At 42.2% G+C, this 16,786-nt stretch overlaps 1 protein-coding gene across 1 annotated transcript in view; it reads left to right on the plus strand.

Annotated features, from left to right (window-relative positions):
* il34 (interleukin 34) overlaps positions 1-16,430 on the plus strand; it is a 68,947-nt gene extending 52,517 nt beyond the window's left edge. Inside the window, exons 5-7 of the mRNA XM_072547646.1 lie at positions 5,365-5,532; positions 11,691-11,829; positions 14,943-16,430. Coding sequence (XP_072403747.1) covers positions 5,365-5,532; positions 11,691-11,829; positions 14,943-14,959 — 324 coding nt within the window. The 3' untranslated portion in view covers positions 14,960-16,430. The remainder of the gene's footprint in view (positions 1-5,364; positions 5,533-11,690; positions 11,830-14,942) is intronic.
* Positions 16,431-16,786: the final 356 nt, after the last annotated feature.

The raw sequence follows: 16,786 nt of genomic DNA on the forward strand, positions 1-16,786 counted from the left end.
TCTCTTTTATATCTTTCCCCTCTCGCCCTAAACCTATGCCCTCTAGTTCTGGACTCCCTGACCCCAGGGAAAAGAGTTTGCCTATTTATCCTATCCATGCCCTTCATAATTTTGTCAACCTCTATAAGGTCACCCCTCAGCCTCCAACAGTCCAGGGAAAACAGCCACAGCCTGTTCAGCTGCTCCCTGTAGCTCAGATCCTCTAACCCTGGCAACATCCTTGTAAATCTTTTCTGAGCCCTTTCAAGTTTCACAACATCTTTCCGATAGGAAGGAGACCAGAATTGCACGCAATATTCCAACAGTGGCCTAACCAATGTCCTGTACAGCCGCAACATGACCTCCCAACTCCTGTACTCATTACTCTGACCAATAAAGGAAAACACACTAAATGCCTTCTTCACTATCCTATCTACCTGCGACTCCACTTTCCAGGAGCTATGAACCTGCACTCCAAGGTCTCTTTGTTCAGCAACACTCCCTAGGACCTTACCATGAAGTGTATAAAACCTGCTAAGAGTTGCTTTCCCAAAATGCAGCACCTTACATTTATCTGAATTAAACTCCATCTGCCACTTCTCAGCCCATTGGCCCATCTGGTCCAGATCCTGTTGTAATCTGAGGTAACCCTCTTCACTGTCCACTATACCTCCAATTTTGGTGTCATCTGCAAACTTACTAAGTGTACCTCATATGCTCGCATCCAAATCATTTATGTAAATGACAAAACGTAAAGGGCCCAACATCGATCCTTGTGGCACTCCACTGGTCACAGGCCTCCAGTCTGAAAAACAACCCTCCACCACCACCCTCTGTCTTCTACCTTTGAGCCAGTTCTGTATCCAAATGGCTAGTTCTCCCTGTATTCCATGAAATCTAACCTTGCTAATCAGTCTCCCATGGGGAACCTTGTCGAACGCCTTACTGAAGTCCATATAGATCACATCTACTGCTCTGCCCTCATCAACCTTTGTTACTTCTTCAAAAAACTCAATCAAGTTTGTGAGACATGATTTCCCATGTTGACTATCCCTAATCAGTCCTTGCCTTTCCAAATACATGTACATCCTGTCCCTCAGGATTCCCTCCAACAACTTGCCCACCACTGAGGTCAGGCTCAATGGTCTATAGTTCCCTGGCTTGTCTTTACCACCCTTCTTAAACAGTGGCACCACATTTGCCAATCTCCAGTCCTCTGGCACCTCACCTGTGACTATCGATGATAAAAATATCTCAGCAAGAGGCCCAGCAATCACTTCTCTAGCTTCCCACTGAGTTCTCGGGTACACCTGATCAGGTCCTGGGGATTTATCCACCTTTAACTGTTTCAAGACATCCAGGACTTCCTCCTCTGTAATCTGGACATTTTGCAAGATGTCACCATCTACTTCCCTACAGTCTATATCTTCCATATCCTTTTCCACAGTAAATACTGATGCAAAATATTCATTTAGTATCTTCCCCCATTGTCTGTGGCTCCACACAAAGGCCGCCTTGCTGATCTTTGAGGGGCCCTATTCTCTCCCTAGTTACCCTTTTGTCCTTAATATATTTGTAAAAACCCTTTTGGATTCTCCTTAATTCTATTTGCCAAAGCTATCTCATGTCCCCGTTTTGCCCTCCTGATTTCCCTCTTAAGTATACTCCTACTGCCTTTATACTCTTCCAAGGATTCACTCGATCTATCCTGTCATATGATTCCTGACATATGCTTCCTTCTTTTTCTTAACCAAACCCTCAATTTCTTTAGTCATCCAGCATTCCCTATACCTACCAGCCTTCCCTTTCACCCTGACAGGAATATACTTTCTCTGGATTCTTGTTATCTCATTTCTGAAGGCTTCCCATTTTCCAGCCGTCCCTTTACCTGTGAACATCTGCCTCCAATCAGCTTTCGAAAGTACTTGCCTAATACCATCAAAATTGGCCTTTTTGCAATTTAGAACTTCAACTTTTAGATCTGGTCTATCCTTTTCCATCATTATTTTAAAACTAATAGAATAATGGTCGCTGGTCCCAAAGTGCTCCTCCACTGACACCTCAGTCACCTGTCCTGCCTTATTTCCCAAGAGTAGGTCAAGTTTTGCACTTTCTCTAGTAGGTACATTCACATACTGAATCAGAAAATTGTCTTGTATGCACTCAAGAAATTCCTCTCCATCTAAACCTTTAACACTATGGCACTCCCAGTCGATGTTTGGAAAGTTAAAATCCCCTACCATAAATACCCTATTATTCTTACAGATAGCTGAGATCTCCTTACAAGTTTGTTTCTCAATTTCCCTCTGACTACTGGGGGGTCTATAATACAATCCCAATAAGGTGATCATCCCTTTCTTATTTCTCAGTTCCACCCAAATAACATCCCTGGATGTATTTCTGGGAATATCCTCCCTCAGCACAGCTGTAATGCTATCCCTTATCAAAAATACCACTCACCCTCCTCTCTTGCCTCCCTTTCTATCCTTCCTGTCGCATTTGTATCCTGGAACATTAAGCTGCCAGTCCTGCCCAATCCTGGGCCATGTTTCTGTAATTGCTATGATATCCTAGTCCCATGTTCCTAACCATGCCCTGAGTTCATCTGCCTTCCCTATTGGGCCCTTGCATTGAAATAAATGCAGTTTCATTTATTAGTCCTACCTTGTCCCTGCCTGCCCTGACTGTTTGACTCACTTCTGTTCACCACTGTACCCGTCTCAGATCAATCTCTATCTTCAATATCTCCCTGGGTCCCACCCCCTCACCTTACTAGTTTAAATCCTCCCAAGCAGTTCTAACAAATTTCCCTGCCAGTATATTAGTCCCCTTCCAATTTAGGTGCAATCCGTCCTTCTTGTATAGGTCACTTCTACCCCAAAAGAAATTCCAATGATCCAAAAATGTGAATCCTTTTCCCATACACCAGCTCCTCAACCATGCATTCATCTGCTCTATCCTCCTATTCCTGCCCTCACTAGCTCATAGCACTGGGTACTACCAGATATTGCTACCCTTGAGGACCTCCTTTTTAAATTTCTGCCTAACTCTCTGTAATCTCCCTTCAGAATCTCAACCTTTTCCTTTCCACTGTCGTTGGTTCCAATGTGGACAATTACCTCCTATTGGCCCCTCTCCCCCTTGAGAACATTCTGCACCCTCTCTGAGACATCCTTGATCCTGGCACCAGGGAAACAACACACCATTTTGCTTTTTCTCTGCTGGCCACAGAACCTTCTGTCTGTACCTCGGACTACAGAATCCCCTAACACAATTGATCTCTTGGAAGCCGATGTACCCCTCATTGCATTAGAGCCAGTCTCAATACCAGAAACCTGGCTGTTTGTACTACGTTCCCCTGAGAATCCATCACCCCCTACATTTTCCAAAACAGCATACCTGTTTAAAATGGGTATATCCACAAAAGACTCCTGCACTAGCTACCTATCTCTCTTACCCTTCCTGGAGTTAACCCATCTATGTGACTGTATCTGAGGGTCCCCCCCTTTCTATAACTGCCATCCATCACATACTGTTGCTGTTGCAAATTCCTCATCGCTTCTATCTGTCTCTCCAACCGATCCACTCAATCTGATAAGATTCGCATCCAACAGCATTTATGGCAGATATAATCCACAGTAACCCTTAAACTCTCTTTAACCTCCTTCATCTGATAAGAAGTACATATCACTGCAAAGGCCATTTTTGCTCCTTCACAATCTACAGACCCAGAAAATAACACCGTCTTATTCCTCTACAAACACTGCCCCAGGTTAAATTAATAGTTATGGCTTATATTTTAAGTTTAATCAAGAGACTTATCTCCAAAAACATATAATCAAGAAAGAATCCACTATACTCACTACTGTAGCCTTTCTCTTCTTTAGACTGTGGGAAGAAACCAGAGCACCCAGAGGAAACCCACGTAGACAAAGGGGAGAATGTGCAAACTCCACACAGACAGTCGCCTGAGGCTGGAATTGAACCCAGGTCCCTGGCACTGTGAGGCAGCAGTGCTAACCACTGAGGCACCGTGCTACCCCAACCACTAAACCACTCTGCCTTCTTGGCTGTTGGATCTCTTCATCCTTGAAAATAAATGAAATATGATGTAGTTTTAGGGAGGAGCATGGTTGGTTGAACCTATTGGAATTCCTCCAGTTGGGCCCTGAAATATAACATATCAGTGAAATCAAGCTATAGTAGCTTCCTCCTGGCCATCAGAGCTGATAAACCTAGCATGTAGGCACCACCTCGAATCGGTGCCATTTAACCCTTTAAGCTGGCCACTCTGTGATTCTAAACAGTGCTTCAAATAAAGGGTTGCCCCTTTTTCTATCTTCACACTCATTCTTTTTTTTTCTACCTTGGGGACCAGTGGAAGGTTTTTCAATTTGATTACCATCTTTCTGCCTGTGACATGAGCACTCTTGTTGTTAACAAATCCTGGTGCAGGGCCTTGAACCTGGAATTGCTGGTTCAGAGGCAGGGACACCACTACTGAGCCACATTACTTCCCATTTACCGTTGATCCTTCATTTGTATTGTAGAGGCAACAAATGAGGTGTGCATGTTCATCCCATAGCTTGGAATTTTGGTTACAAAATCTTCCTCATCGGACTGAATTTTCCAGCAAGGTCGAAGGTGCTTTCCCAACTTGTAATATCAACATGAGAATTCCAGGTCTTTCCTCCCACCTGACAGTTATTTTCATGAGTAAGAATAGTTGAGCCTTGAGGACAATATTGTATAAAGTATAAAGTTAGCAGCTGACATAAGATAAATTCTGCCCATCAGGATATAAAGGACTGTTCCTCGGAGGAGCTAACCAGTGTTCAATCCTGTTTGTTACCAATGCTGTGTAAGAGTGTTTTAGTAGCTGTCATGTGATCTTATTCTTAAGTTCTGCCTGTTTCAAGAGACTATCATGTATCTCAGATGTAATGTAACCACATATTAAGTACTTACTATTAAGTAATTACCATTAAGTAGAATGCAATGAACATGATCTGTTTGAATAAGATCTAGCCTACCTTCTGCCAAAGACATGAGGTGGGCATCCTCCCCCCATGGTATCAGTAGCCTAGATTAATTCCAACAAGGAGATTGGTGTCAGTGAGTCTACCCAAGACATCCCAGGTGTTCCAAACAGAAACCAGAGAGAGGAGAACCAGTATCTTTTGCTTTAACCTCCCAGAAGCGTTGGCTTGTCCCAAACCCTGCATTTGATCTGTCAGACACAAAAAATGTCCCAAGAAACAACACAATGAAGTATGTGTATGTATATGTGTGAGATTATTCAGAAATTAGGGTGAATAAGAAGGTCAACACTGATACTATCCATTTATCTCCAACATAATGTCTTTCTTCTTTCACCCGATACAGCAAAAAAGAAGTTTCACTGAAAAGGACCTGAAATTGTTATGGGTTTATATCAATTCTCAAGTCCTAGAGACAGTCCTTGAAGTCCTCCCACAAAGGCACCCATCCAGAGCTTATGTGGAGGGCATCTCCACTTTGTTTACTTATTTGAGGATGGATATGGAAGAAATGGTAAGTCTCACCTAGCAAGTAAAAGAGTTTCCTCTGATAATCTGCACTATGTACTTACACAAAGGGATCAGCATCTCATATCTTCTGTCAAAATGTTTGCTTCACATCTTCCAACTTGCACCAAGTCTAGCTGACCCATTGCCCTTGTGGTCTGACAATGTCTCAAATTTAATATGTTTATCTGTGTATATTACTCTTTCCATTGTCTTGCTGTAATATTGTCCAGGCTAGCCACAACTCTCTAAAATCTCTGCAATCCTCCAATTCTGGCCTCTCACCTATTCACTAGTTTAATCACTGCACATTTGGCAGCCATGCCTGAAGATACCCAGGCTGTACACTCTGAAGCTTTCTCCGTAAACTACATCCCTCTCCACCTCCTGTCTCCTTTAAGATGCCTCTTAATCTTGCTTTGATCATCTGACCTAATATCTCTTGAAGTTGCACAGTGTCCTAGGAATTTTGAGAATGCACCAGTGAAGCATCATGGCATGATTTAATATACTAAGGGCTCTAAGTGAGTGCAAGTTGCTGTAAAATGCAGATTAGAAATCAAATGAAAAGAAAGTGAATGCTACCATAATTCCATAGGCTGAAAGTCACTTTACCTCCGGTAAGGGAGAAATTTGAGGGAATGGGACCTACGTGGTGACCTCAGCTATGCAGGAATTAAACCTGCATTGATGGTGTCACTCATCACTGCAAACAAACCATCCAGTCAGTTGAGCTAACTGGCAATAAGGAAATCAAGGTTTAAGCGATAAAGGCAAGAGAGTTGTGTTGAGGATTATTAGATCGGCCATAATCTCAAAGAATGGCAGGACAGACTTGAAAGGCCAAATGGCCTACTTCCGCAGGAGAAAGCGAGGACTGCAGATACTGGAGCTCAGAGTCAAGAGTGTAGTGCTGTAAAAGCACAGTAGGTCAGGCAGCATCCAAGGAGCAGAAGAATCAACGTTTCAGGCATTAACCCTTCATCATTCATTGCTGATGAAGGCCTTATGCCTGAAATGTCAATTCTCCCGCTTTTCGGATGCTCCCTGACCTGCTGTGCTTTTCCAGCACTCCCCCTCTCTGCCTACTTCTACATCCATATTTAAATGGGCTCCTGAGAATGGCAGGATATTTCATGGGAGGGTGTTTTAATTGGAAAATCTATAAGGTGGTGTGTGAGTTAATGGAAATCTTGGAGGTCACGAGGGGATAGTATTAAGAAAGGAAATTCATGCATGTGTGAAAACTCTCAATAAGGTTGAATATGGTAGATTAAACTTAACAAAATGGTACCAACTTGAAGTTGAAGCTCTTCTTCAGGGTTAGGATGGAAGAAAAAGAACACCAGTTTATACAGCATATTAAAATGATGAGTGTTTAGGCCATGGGTTGGTATGGGACTGCTGCAAGAACAGTCAATCTTAGCTCTCAGACTAGGCAGGCAGGGATTGGCACTGTTAGCAACCCCTTTATTCCCCAAATATAAATGCACAATGTATACATGACTTCCTTTTGCCTATATAAAACAAACTCTTATTGTTCATGACTGTAGCTTTATGTGTAAAGACTGAAATTGTATATTTATACATTATACATAAATATCGATATCTCTGTCAATGCAGACCTTGTCCAATATACCTTGTCACAAAAAAATACTGCTCCAAATCTGTTGCCTTTCAGATTTGGGCACCCATTTTATATCAGTGGATGCATGACTGAGGACTGTACTGATGGAAATTTCTGACGTGAGCAATTAATTTTCAGAATATAGATCTTGCTAGTTAACTCTTTATTGTCCATTCCTAATTGCCCTTGAGAAGATAGTGGTGACCATTTTCTTGAATTGTTGCAGTTTTGGTACACCTTTGGGGGTTTGAAGGAGTGAATTCCAGGATTTTGACTTGGTCATGATAAAGCTCCAAGTCAAGATGATGTGTGACTGGCAATTGTTGATCCCTTGTTGTTTTTGATGTTTTTGCATTGTCAGTTTTGTACATGCCACACAAGAAGCCTTAGCATGTTAATATAGTGTGTTTCATAGGCCACTCACACTGCAACCATGGTATGCTGATGATGAAGGGAGTGGATGTTTAAGCTAATGGGTGGGGTGGCAACATCATAAGCCAGCAATGGGGATGTTGCTTAGGATTGCACAATATTCAGAACTATTGGCAATAACTTAGATATTGAAGCAATCCATACCCATATGCAGCAAGACATGGACAACACCTAGGTTTGGGTGGAAAACTGCTAAGGAATAATTGTGCCATCCAATGCCATGCAATGACCATGTCGAACAGTACAGAACTTAACCATCAACTGTTGACAAACTGATTCGGGTGGAACAGTGGTTAGCACTGCTGCCTCACAGCGCCAGAGACCCGTGTTCAATTCCCACCTCGGGCAACTGTCTGTGTGTAGTTTGCACATTCTCTCCGTGTCTGTGTGGGTTTCCTCTGGGTGCTCTGGTTTCCTCCCACAGCCCAAAGATGTGCAGGTTAGGTGAATTGGCCATGCTAAATTGCCCATAGTGTTAGGTGTAGGGGAATGAGTCTGGGTGGGTTGCTCTTTGGAGGGTCGGTGTGGACTTGTTGGGCCGAAGGGCCTGTTTCCACACTGTAAATAATCTAATCTAGTGTCACTATTGCTGAATTTCCCCACTATTAACATCATGGGAGGTTACCATTGACCAGAAATTACATTAATCAGCCACATAAATACTGTGGTAAGGAGGGCAGGTCTGGGAATTCTGCAGCAAGTAACTTACTTTCTAGCTCCCCAGTGCCCGTTCATCATCATCTACAAGACACAAGGTCAGGAGGGCAATTGAATATGTCGCACTTGTCTGGATGGGTGCAGCTCCAAAAACACTCAAAAAGCTTGACACCATCCAGGACAAAGCAATCTGATTGATATTCCAACCATCACTTTCAACATCCACTACTGACACACAGTGGCAACAGTGTGTACCAACTACGGTTCTGTTCTCATAGCTGTTTGCAAGTCAAATTGTACTCAAGTCAGAACACAGTGAAAAGGAGCTGCTCGTAAGTACAAGGAATGCTCATATGATGGGTCTTTAAAACCACAACAATGGGATTGCATTCATAACTACAAGCATTCGTAAGTTGGATGTTTAGGGATCCCCTTCACTGCACCAACTCACCAATGCACCTTCAATAGCACTTTCCAAATCTGCAATCTGAACCATCCAGAAGGAGAAAAGCAAAGATGTTTCAGAACACTACTACTTGCAAGTTCACCTCCAAGTCATGCATTATCCTGACTTTAAATATGTTGCCTTTCTTCACTATAACTGGGTTATAATCCAGGAACTCCCTTCCTAACAGCACTGTGGATGCCCATGAAACTCAAAGATTGTAGCGGTTCAAGAAGGTGGCTCACCAATGGTTTGTCTTGTGTTTTAAGCCAATACTGTTACCTCTGCATTGAGATACTGGTGTGAGACTGACTATATCTGAAAATAAACTGACCCTAAGGCTGTCTTCTCCTTACCTGTTAATAAGACCTTTCAAGCCCTTATGCATTGTAATGCTGCTTTAATTATATCTGTACATGGTAAGTTGTCAAATACAGCTCTTTAGTGTCTAAGGCCTCTGACTTCACATACTCATTCTAGACTGATGTCATTTCTGATGTTTGAGTCATGCCATCAGTTACGTCATCATAATTTACATAAATCTAATTTCTACCACAATAAGCATCTTCCCAAGGGCAGTTATGGATGAGCTACAAATACAGGCCTTACCAGCACTATCCACATTTGATGACTAAAAAAAAAGTATTTATAAAATCATTCAGGTTGCTTTCCATGATAGTCTCAAGAATCTTGAGCACCAGAGAAAATGGAGAGCATTCCAACAATTTCCTGGCTTGAAGGTGGGAGAAGGGTTTGAGAAGTGTGAGGGTGATCCATTCATCATAGGCCACAGTGTGTTTTAGTAGTCACTGCATTTACACGACCAAGTCAAGTTAAGGCCCTGGTCCATAAGGCAACAAGATCATAAGATATAAGAGCAGACTTAGGCAATTCGGCCTATCCAGTCTGCTCTGTCATTCGATCATAGCTGATATGCTTCACAAACCATTTTCCTGCCTTCTTCCTTGATCCCCTTTACTAATCAAAAACCTGCCTATCTCTGACTTAAATACGTTCAATGACTTGGCCTTCACAGCCCTCTGTGGCAATGACTTCCACAGATTAACCATCCTCTGGCTGAAGAAATTCCTTCTCATCTAAGTTCTAAAGGGTCATCCTTTTACTCTGAGGCTGTGCTCTCTGGTCCTAGTCTTTCCTACTATTGGAAACTTCTTCTCCATATTCACTCTATCCAAGCTTCTCAGTGTTCTGGAAATTTCAATGAGATTCCCCCCCCCCCCCCCCCCCCAATATCTTTCTAAACTTCATCGAGTACAGACCCAGAGTCCTCAACAACTCTTTACATGTCAAGCTCTTCAACCTAGGATCATTCTTATAAACTTCCCCTGGGCCCCCTCCAATGCCAACACATTTTCCCTTCGATACAGGGCCCAAAACCACTCTCAATATCCCAAATGCAGTCTGAAGAGTGCCTTACCCAACCTCAACAGTACATTTCTGCACTTGTATTCTAGCCCATTTGAAATGAACACTAACATTGCATTTGTCTTCCTATTTGCCAGCTGAACCTGCATGTTAACCTTAAGAGAATTCTGAACCAGGACTCCCAAGTCCATTTCTGCTTCACCTTTCCAAAGGCTTTTCCTGTTTAGAAAATAGTCCACCCCTCTATCCTTCTTACCAAAGTACATAACCTCACATGTTTCCGTGTTGTATTCCACCAACCACTTCTTTACCCACTCACCTAGCCTGTCCAGAGCCTTTTGCCACTTCCTCAATACTACCTCTCCTCCACCTATCTTTGTGTCATCTGAAAACTTAACAGTGTCCACAGTGCCTTCATCCAGATCGTTAATCAATAAAGTGAATAGTTGTGATCCCGTCACAGATTCCTGTCAAATTCCAAAAGTCACTAGCTGCCATCCTGAAAAAGTCTCCTTTATTCCCACACTTTGCCAGCACTTTGCCCCGAACACCATGGGCTCTTATTTAGCAACCTCTTGCATGGCACTTTGTCAAAGGCTTTCTGGAAGTCAAAATAAGTCACGAGCATTGGCTTGCCTTTGTTTAACTTGCTTGTTATCTCCTCAAAGAATTCTAATAGATTTCTCAGACATGCCCTCCCCTTGACAAAACCTGACTCAGCATTATTTTACCATGCCCTTCCAAGTACTTACAATCACATCCACAATAATGGATTTTCAACCTTACCAACAACAGAGGTCAATCTATCTGGCCGACAATTTCCTGTCTTCTGTCTGTCTCTCTCTCTCCCCCTTCTTAAATAGGGATTATACATTAGCCATTTTCCAATCTTCCACAACCCTCCCTGACTACAGTAATTCCTGAACGATCACTATCAATGCCTCCACAATCTCCTCAGTTATCTCCTTCAGGTCTATCTGGTCTGGGTGATTTAACCACCTTCAGACCTATCGGTTTCCCTAGCACTTTCTCCTCTGTCAAGGCCATTACACTCACCTCTGCCCTTTGACGCTCTCGAAGTTCTGGTACGCTTCTGCTGTCTTCCACTGTGAGGAATTCCAGAATGTTGATGGTGTGTGACTCTGCAAAGATAAGAGAACTGGGTGTTTACATTAGTATTGTCCAATACATTAGCCACAAGCTACATCTGGAGTCCAGATGTAGATAATTACATATCTGGTTAGTAAATAAAAATTAATAATAAATTGAGCTTGAGAACTTAATGCTAAGTTTGCTGGTAAATTAATTACCACTAAGGCTGGACTGTTAATCTAGTCCCACTACTCCATGGGTCACATCGTTAGGGCCTGATGTTAGGGAGTTGCTGCTGGTGCCAGTGTGAAATCCAGTTGCACATTGAAAGAGGCGCCAATTTGTCTGAAATCTGATTGTTATGTGTCATCACCTGGTAAAAGTGATGAAGAGTAAATTTGATTGGAAAACCAACGAGAGAGAAAAAAACAAAATTAAAACAATGTTTAAGTGTGGTTTAAATATTGTTCAATTTCACTGCTGCTGTTTGGTGAATCTTTCCTTGTCTTTTCTATTGAATGTTGAGGTTGATGATATTGAAGATGAGCGAGTGGAGGAAATACTATACCGTATAAGTGACATGGATGAGCAAAGTAAGAACAAGTCCATTAGGCCCAAGGCTTTATTTGATAACTGTTATCGGGTCATGAAGCAACTCTTCCACTGTAAGTAGTGACGCAATTATCCTCAATCCAACATTTTAACTTGTGAAAATTATTGTTCAAAAGACTGAAAATGGAGACCAAGTGTTTAAAATTGAAAACCCACACAGGTTGTTGTTTAACCACACTTGGAATTCAGTATCCAGTTCTGGTCTTCCTGCTAATAAACTGACACTGAAAAAGAATTCACAAGGATGAAAGCAGAACTGAGAGATAATACCTACCAGAAAGGTTGAACAGGCTGGTGCTCCCTTCTCAATAAATGAAAATGCTAAGAGGCTGCTTGATAGAGGTCTTTATTATTAGGAAGGGGTTTAATAGAATAAACATGAAGAAGATGCTTTCATATGTGGGGTGGACCAAAACTAAGAGGGTCAAAAATATATGGTGGTTGCCAATAAATTCAATAGAGAATTCAGGACAATCTGCTTTACCCAGCAAGTATTAAATGTGCAACTTGCCAACTCATTGAATAGTTGTGTCAAATTTCATAAACACCCTTTTAAGCTAGCTATGTGCACAAGAGAGTGAAGAATAGGATATGAAATTCAGATCAGGTGAACTACAGAGCAGGTTCAGGGATTAGTAGGAGATGGCTGGTTTGCAAAATACACATAAGCATGGAGCCTTTTGGGTCAAAATGCCTGTTTCTGGCTGTAAGTTCCATGTAAAAGCGGGGGAGTGAGGGACTTTAATAAGATAATTCCATGTTAGATTAATTTCTGGCAATAGGATCTTGCGCGAGGACATGGTCCTTGATGCATTTTTTTGTGGTATTTCAGAATTACAGAATTGTTATGGTGCAGAAGGAAGCATTTGAACCATGATGCGTACCAGCAGACTTGCAAAGATGATAGATTAGATTAGATTAGATTCCCTACAGTGTGGAAACAGGCCCTTTGGCCCAACCAGTCCACACCGACCCTCTGAAGAGTAACCCACCCAGACGCATTTCCCACTGACTGATGCACCTAACACTACGAGCAATTTAGCATGGCCAATTCACATGACCTGCACATCTTTAGATGTGTAGCAAACTTCCAAAGCCAAGTATTCAGAAACTCAAAGTGTGGGAGTGGGGTGCATCCTGTAGTATTGTGCACCTTGGGAAATCCAAGTCATGAACGACTGGAAGGTATGAAGGTGCTCAACTGTGGGGAGCTTCGTGGTCAAACCTATTCCTTCCTTATTGAAATAGATCCATACAAATTCACACTCTTACAGGAACTGGAATTTTTTTACATTTTAATACAATAAATCCTGTTGGGTCCATTAATCCATTGCCCAAATTCCCAGGAGACTGGAGGTGCTACTGATGTGCCTGAAGTCCATATAAGTCATGATCAGCAGGTGATATTCCATAAGAAATAAACATAGAAGTTGCTGGGAAAATTCAGTTCTGAAGAAGAGTGACTGGACCTTAAACATTAACTCTGCTTTCTCTCCCTAGATGCTGCAAGAGTTTCCCAGCAATTTCTGTTTTTGTTTCTGATTTCCAACATTTGCAGTTGTTTGGATTTTTATTTATATTCCATAAGAAGCAGGTATGGGAATGTTAGCTAGTTTTTCATTCACCCTCCACCAAACTCCATGCAAATCCAGGATATTGACACCAAACTGGGAACAGAAACCTGAAGTCAAATACATTGTTAAAAAGCACTATTGCATTTATAAAGCAATTTTTATGATCTCAGGATAACCACCTTTCTTTACCCTTCAAATATAGTCTCCATTTTAATGAAGGAACCAAACCAGCCAACTGTGCACGGCAAGCGCCCACAAATAGCCTTATGATAAACACCTGATCATTTCATGGAATAGAATCCCAATAGCGTGGAAGCAGGCCACTTGGCCCAACAAGGCCAGACAAGCCCTCTAAAGAGTATCCCAGCCAGACACATTCCTCTACCCTATTACTCTACATTTCCAATAACTGATGCACCTTTCCTGTACATCCCTGAACACAATGGGCAATTTAGCATAGCCAATTCACCCAACCTACACATCTTTGGACTGTGGGAGGAAACCGGAGTACCCAGAGGAAACCCACGCAGCAATGTTGGGTGAGGGAATAATAATAACAACCAGGACACCAGTATTACTTGCCTCATCTTCTTCAAAATAGTACCATGAGATTGTTTACATTCTTTGAGAGGTCAGGCATTCTCATCTGAAAGTTGACACCCACTCACAGTGCAGCACTTCCTCAGTACTCCACTGGTATATCAGCCCAGTTGCAGTGTTTGAGTGTCTGGAGTGGTGCTCTGAGGTGGAAGCGCTACCAAATAAACCACTGCTGGCAATGAATAAACAAAGAGAAGGTGCAGCTTGCAGCCATATTGTGTGTAACAACACTACACCTTTAACAAGGTTATGCTGTCCTTGGCTTCTTTTTCAGAGTGGTTGTAAAATTCACAGCCTCCAAAAAGTCTGGAGGTGAAGTGTTTTTGGGCCAAGTTAATAGTAGCTAACAGAGACTGCCTCAGGCAGAAGGCTTTCAAGTTTTAAAAAAGAACTTGTACAACAAAAGGGATTTGGCCAGATCTACCAGCTCAGCTTTTCTCTGGTTTGGATGTTTTTTGCAGTAGTGCTAAAAAAAAAAGGCTGCTGGACCCAAAGAAGCAGGTTCAGGCTGGTACTCTCTCTCTCTGACTTCTATCCTGTAAGAACTTATATTTGATCTTTCCTTTTGTGCCAAGGGGTGTTTATGGGGATTGTTGCAAGAATTTGGAACAGCACCATTAAATTGGGATGGTGTGTTGGGTTTCCAGAGAGGTTAAGCTATTCAGTCTTCTGTTTTCTGTTTGTGTTTCATTCAGTAATCTTTTAAACAAAACAGAATTTATGTATAATCAAGTGATTTGACTAGCTGATCTCTCCTGGAATAGTCACATTACGCCTGCTTAAAAGAACTAGCAAAGTTAAGGCCTGAACTACCTTCTTGAAATGTTTTGAGGGGTCTGGCCTAGTTCATAACATGTGGATTCGAGGGTTTTTCTGTTTAGTAGATTTTGTTGACATTTTGAAAGCACTGGGACCTTGATACTGTCTGTGATTTGAATTGAATTCTTGCTGCCTGCTGATCAGGTTGTCTTTGCTGTGGTCCATTCTTACAGGTAACTGGAGAACTTGATCACCAGTGTACTCATGGTGAATGATTTCATCATCATCGCCTGTTGCTAACAACAATACCCACTTCTCCACGTGCATGCGCCTCCTTCCTTGTGACTGGAAGCATCTGGAACAGTATCACCCATTCTCATCCAGTTCATCTGCGTTGAGATGTAGAATGCACTTGCCACTGGCTGGAGGATTAGAATGGACCTCATTGAAGCATACCTGCAGACAATGGCCACCGGCTTGCTATTTAATCACTTCTCTCTGACATGACTGTGCGTGTTGTAATTGACTTCAGTGAAGCCTTTTTTCCTGTTTTGCCCCCACCCCATTCTGTTTACTCCCATTCCTGCACCCATTTACTGAGAGTTCAATCTGGATAGTGTCCATGCTAATGTCTTTCCATAACCCAGGAACATTGAGCTGGAAATCTTTGACTCTGCACCATAACCACCCCCCCCGACACCACATCCAAACCCAACCAAATATCCATTATTAACTAGAACAAAAAAAATCTGGCTGCATATTGTGGCTGAAATCTTTACAGTGCACAATGTAAGGAAGAAAGCAATGAGGATGTGAAATGCATCTGTCTCCAAGAGGGGATAATGTTGAAAACTTGGATCAGACAAGTGCAAGACAACCATATAATGAAGCAGCTCTTTATTAAAAAGGACCCTCCTGCCCAATCATTTATTGGGAGAGAAGCTACAACATGGAGGAAACAGTCAATCACTTGAAGTAACTATCTCTAAGGAATAGGTACAAAAACAAATCAGACAATGCATTGAAGTTATTTTTATTATTCATTCTTCAGCACTGATCTCTATTATGCCTCCACCCCTCCCAACTGCCTCCAACAAGTTTAAACACATAACCAGGAAATTCCATGGAAATAGTTTAATCTTATGGTGATAAGGATATCAAATTTGTATCACTCCTCTCTCATTACAACTTCTACCGTAAAGGTTTTGCCTCGGGCATCAGAGACCAGGAAATAATGTGTGCATGTTTAACTGACCTAAAAAAATTTCATTAATTATTCTTCTTCCTACTTGTATAGGGTGGTCAGGCAAAACACTCAATAATAAATGTTTGAATACTTTTGGTCTATTCCATTCTCTATTAAACTTTGTAGCTGTGACTTCAATCTGAGGTGCAGATCAAGAGGAAAAATTATGACTAGATACTACCTCAAGGAAACACTTGTCCATGGCGTACTGAGTTAGACCCACTCTAATAGCATACTCTGCTGACTCCTGTGAAATGGCTGGATGGACGTTTACGCATAGGGTCTATCAATGAACCTGTCCCATAGGATGACTGGATGGTCACTAGCGAAGAGGTTTACTGGAGAAAACTAGCCGTATGGTTACCTATGACCATAAGAAATAGAAGCAAGTGTGTAGGTCATTTGGCCCCTTGAGCCTGCATTACCAGTCAGTAAGAATATGGTTGATCCAATTGTGACTTTAACTCCTCTTTCCTGCCTGGCCCCATAAACCTTGTCTATCTAACTTAATTACAGATTAAGTTTGTAACTTAATCTTGAATATATTCAATGGGATAGCCCATACTGCTCACTCCAAACGGACCCAACCACCAAAGATATATTCCCTCCCCACCCCTATCAGTGTTCCAGACAGACCATTCCATCCGCGACTCCCTCATCAGATCCACACATCCCACTCCTGCACCTTTCCCTGCCACTGCAGGAAGTGCAAAATCTGCGCCCACTCCAGACACCTCACCTCCATCTGAAGCCCCAGTGGATCCTTCCACCTTCATCAGAAATTTACCTGTAACTCTACCAATGTCATCTACTGCATCGTTATACCCGATG

This window comes from Chiloscyllium punctatum, chromosome 26 (assembly GCF_047496795.1).
Source record: "Chiloscyllium punctatum isolate Juve2018m chromosome 26, sChiPun1.3, whole genome shotgun sequence".
In the NCBI taxonomy this organism is placed as follows: Eukaryota; Metazoa; Chordata; class Chondrichthyes; order Orectolobiformes; family Hemiscylliidae; genus Chiloscyllium; species Chiloscyllium punctatum.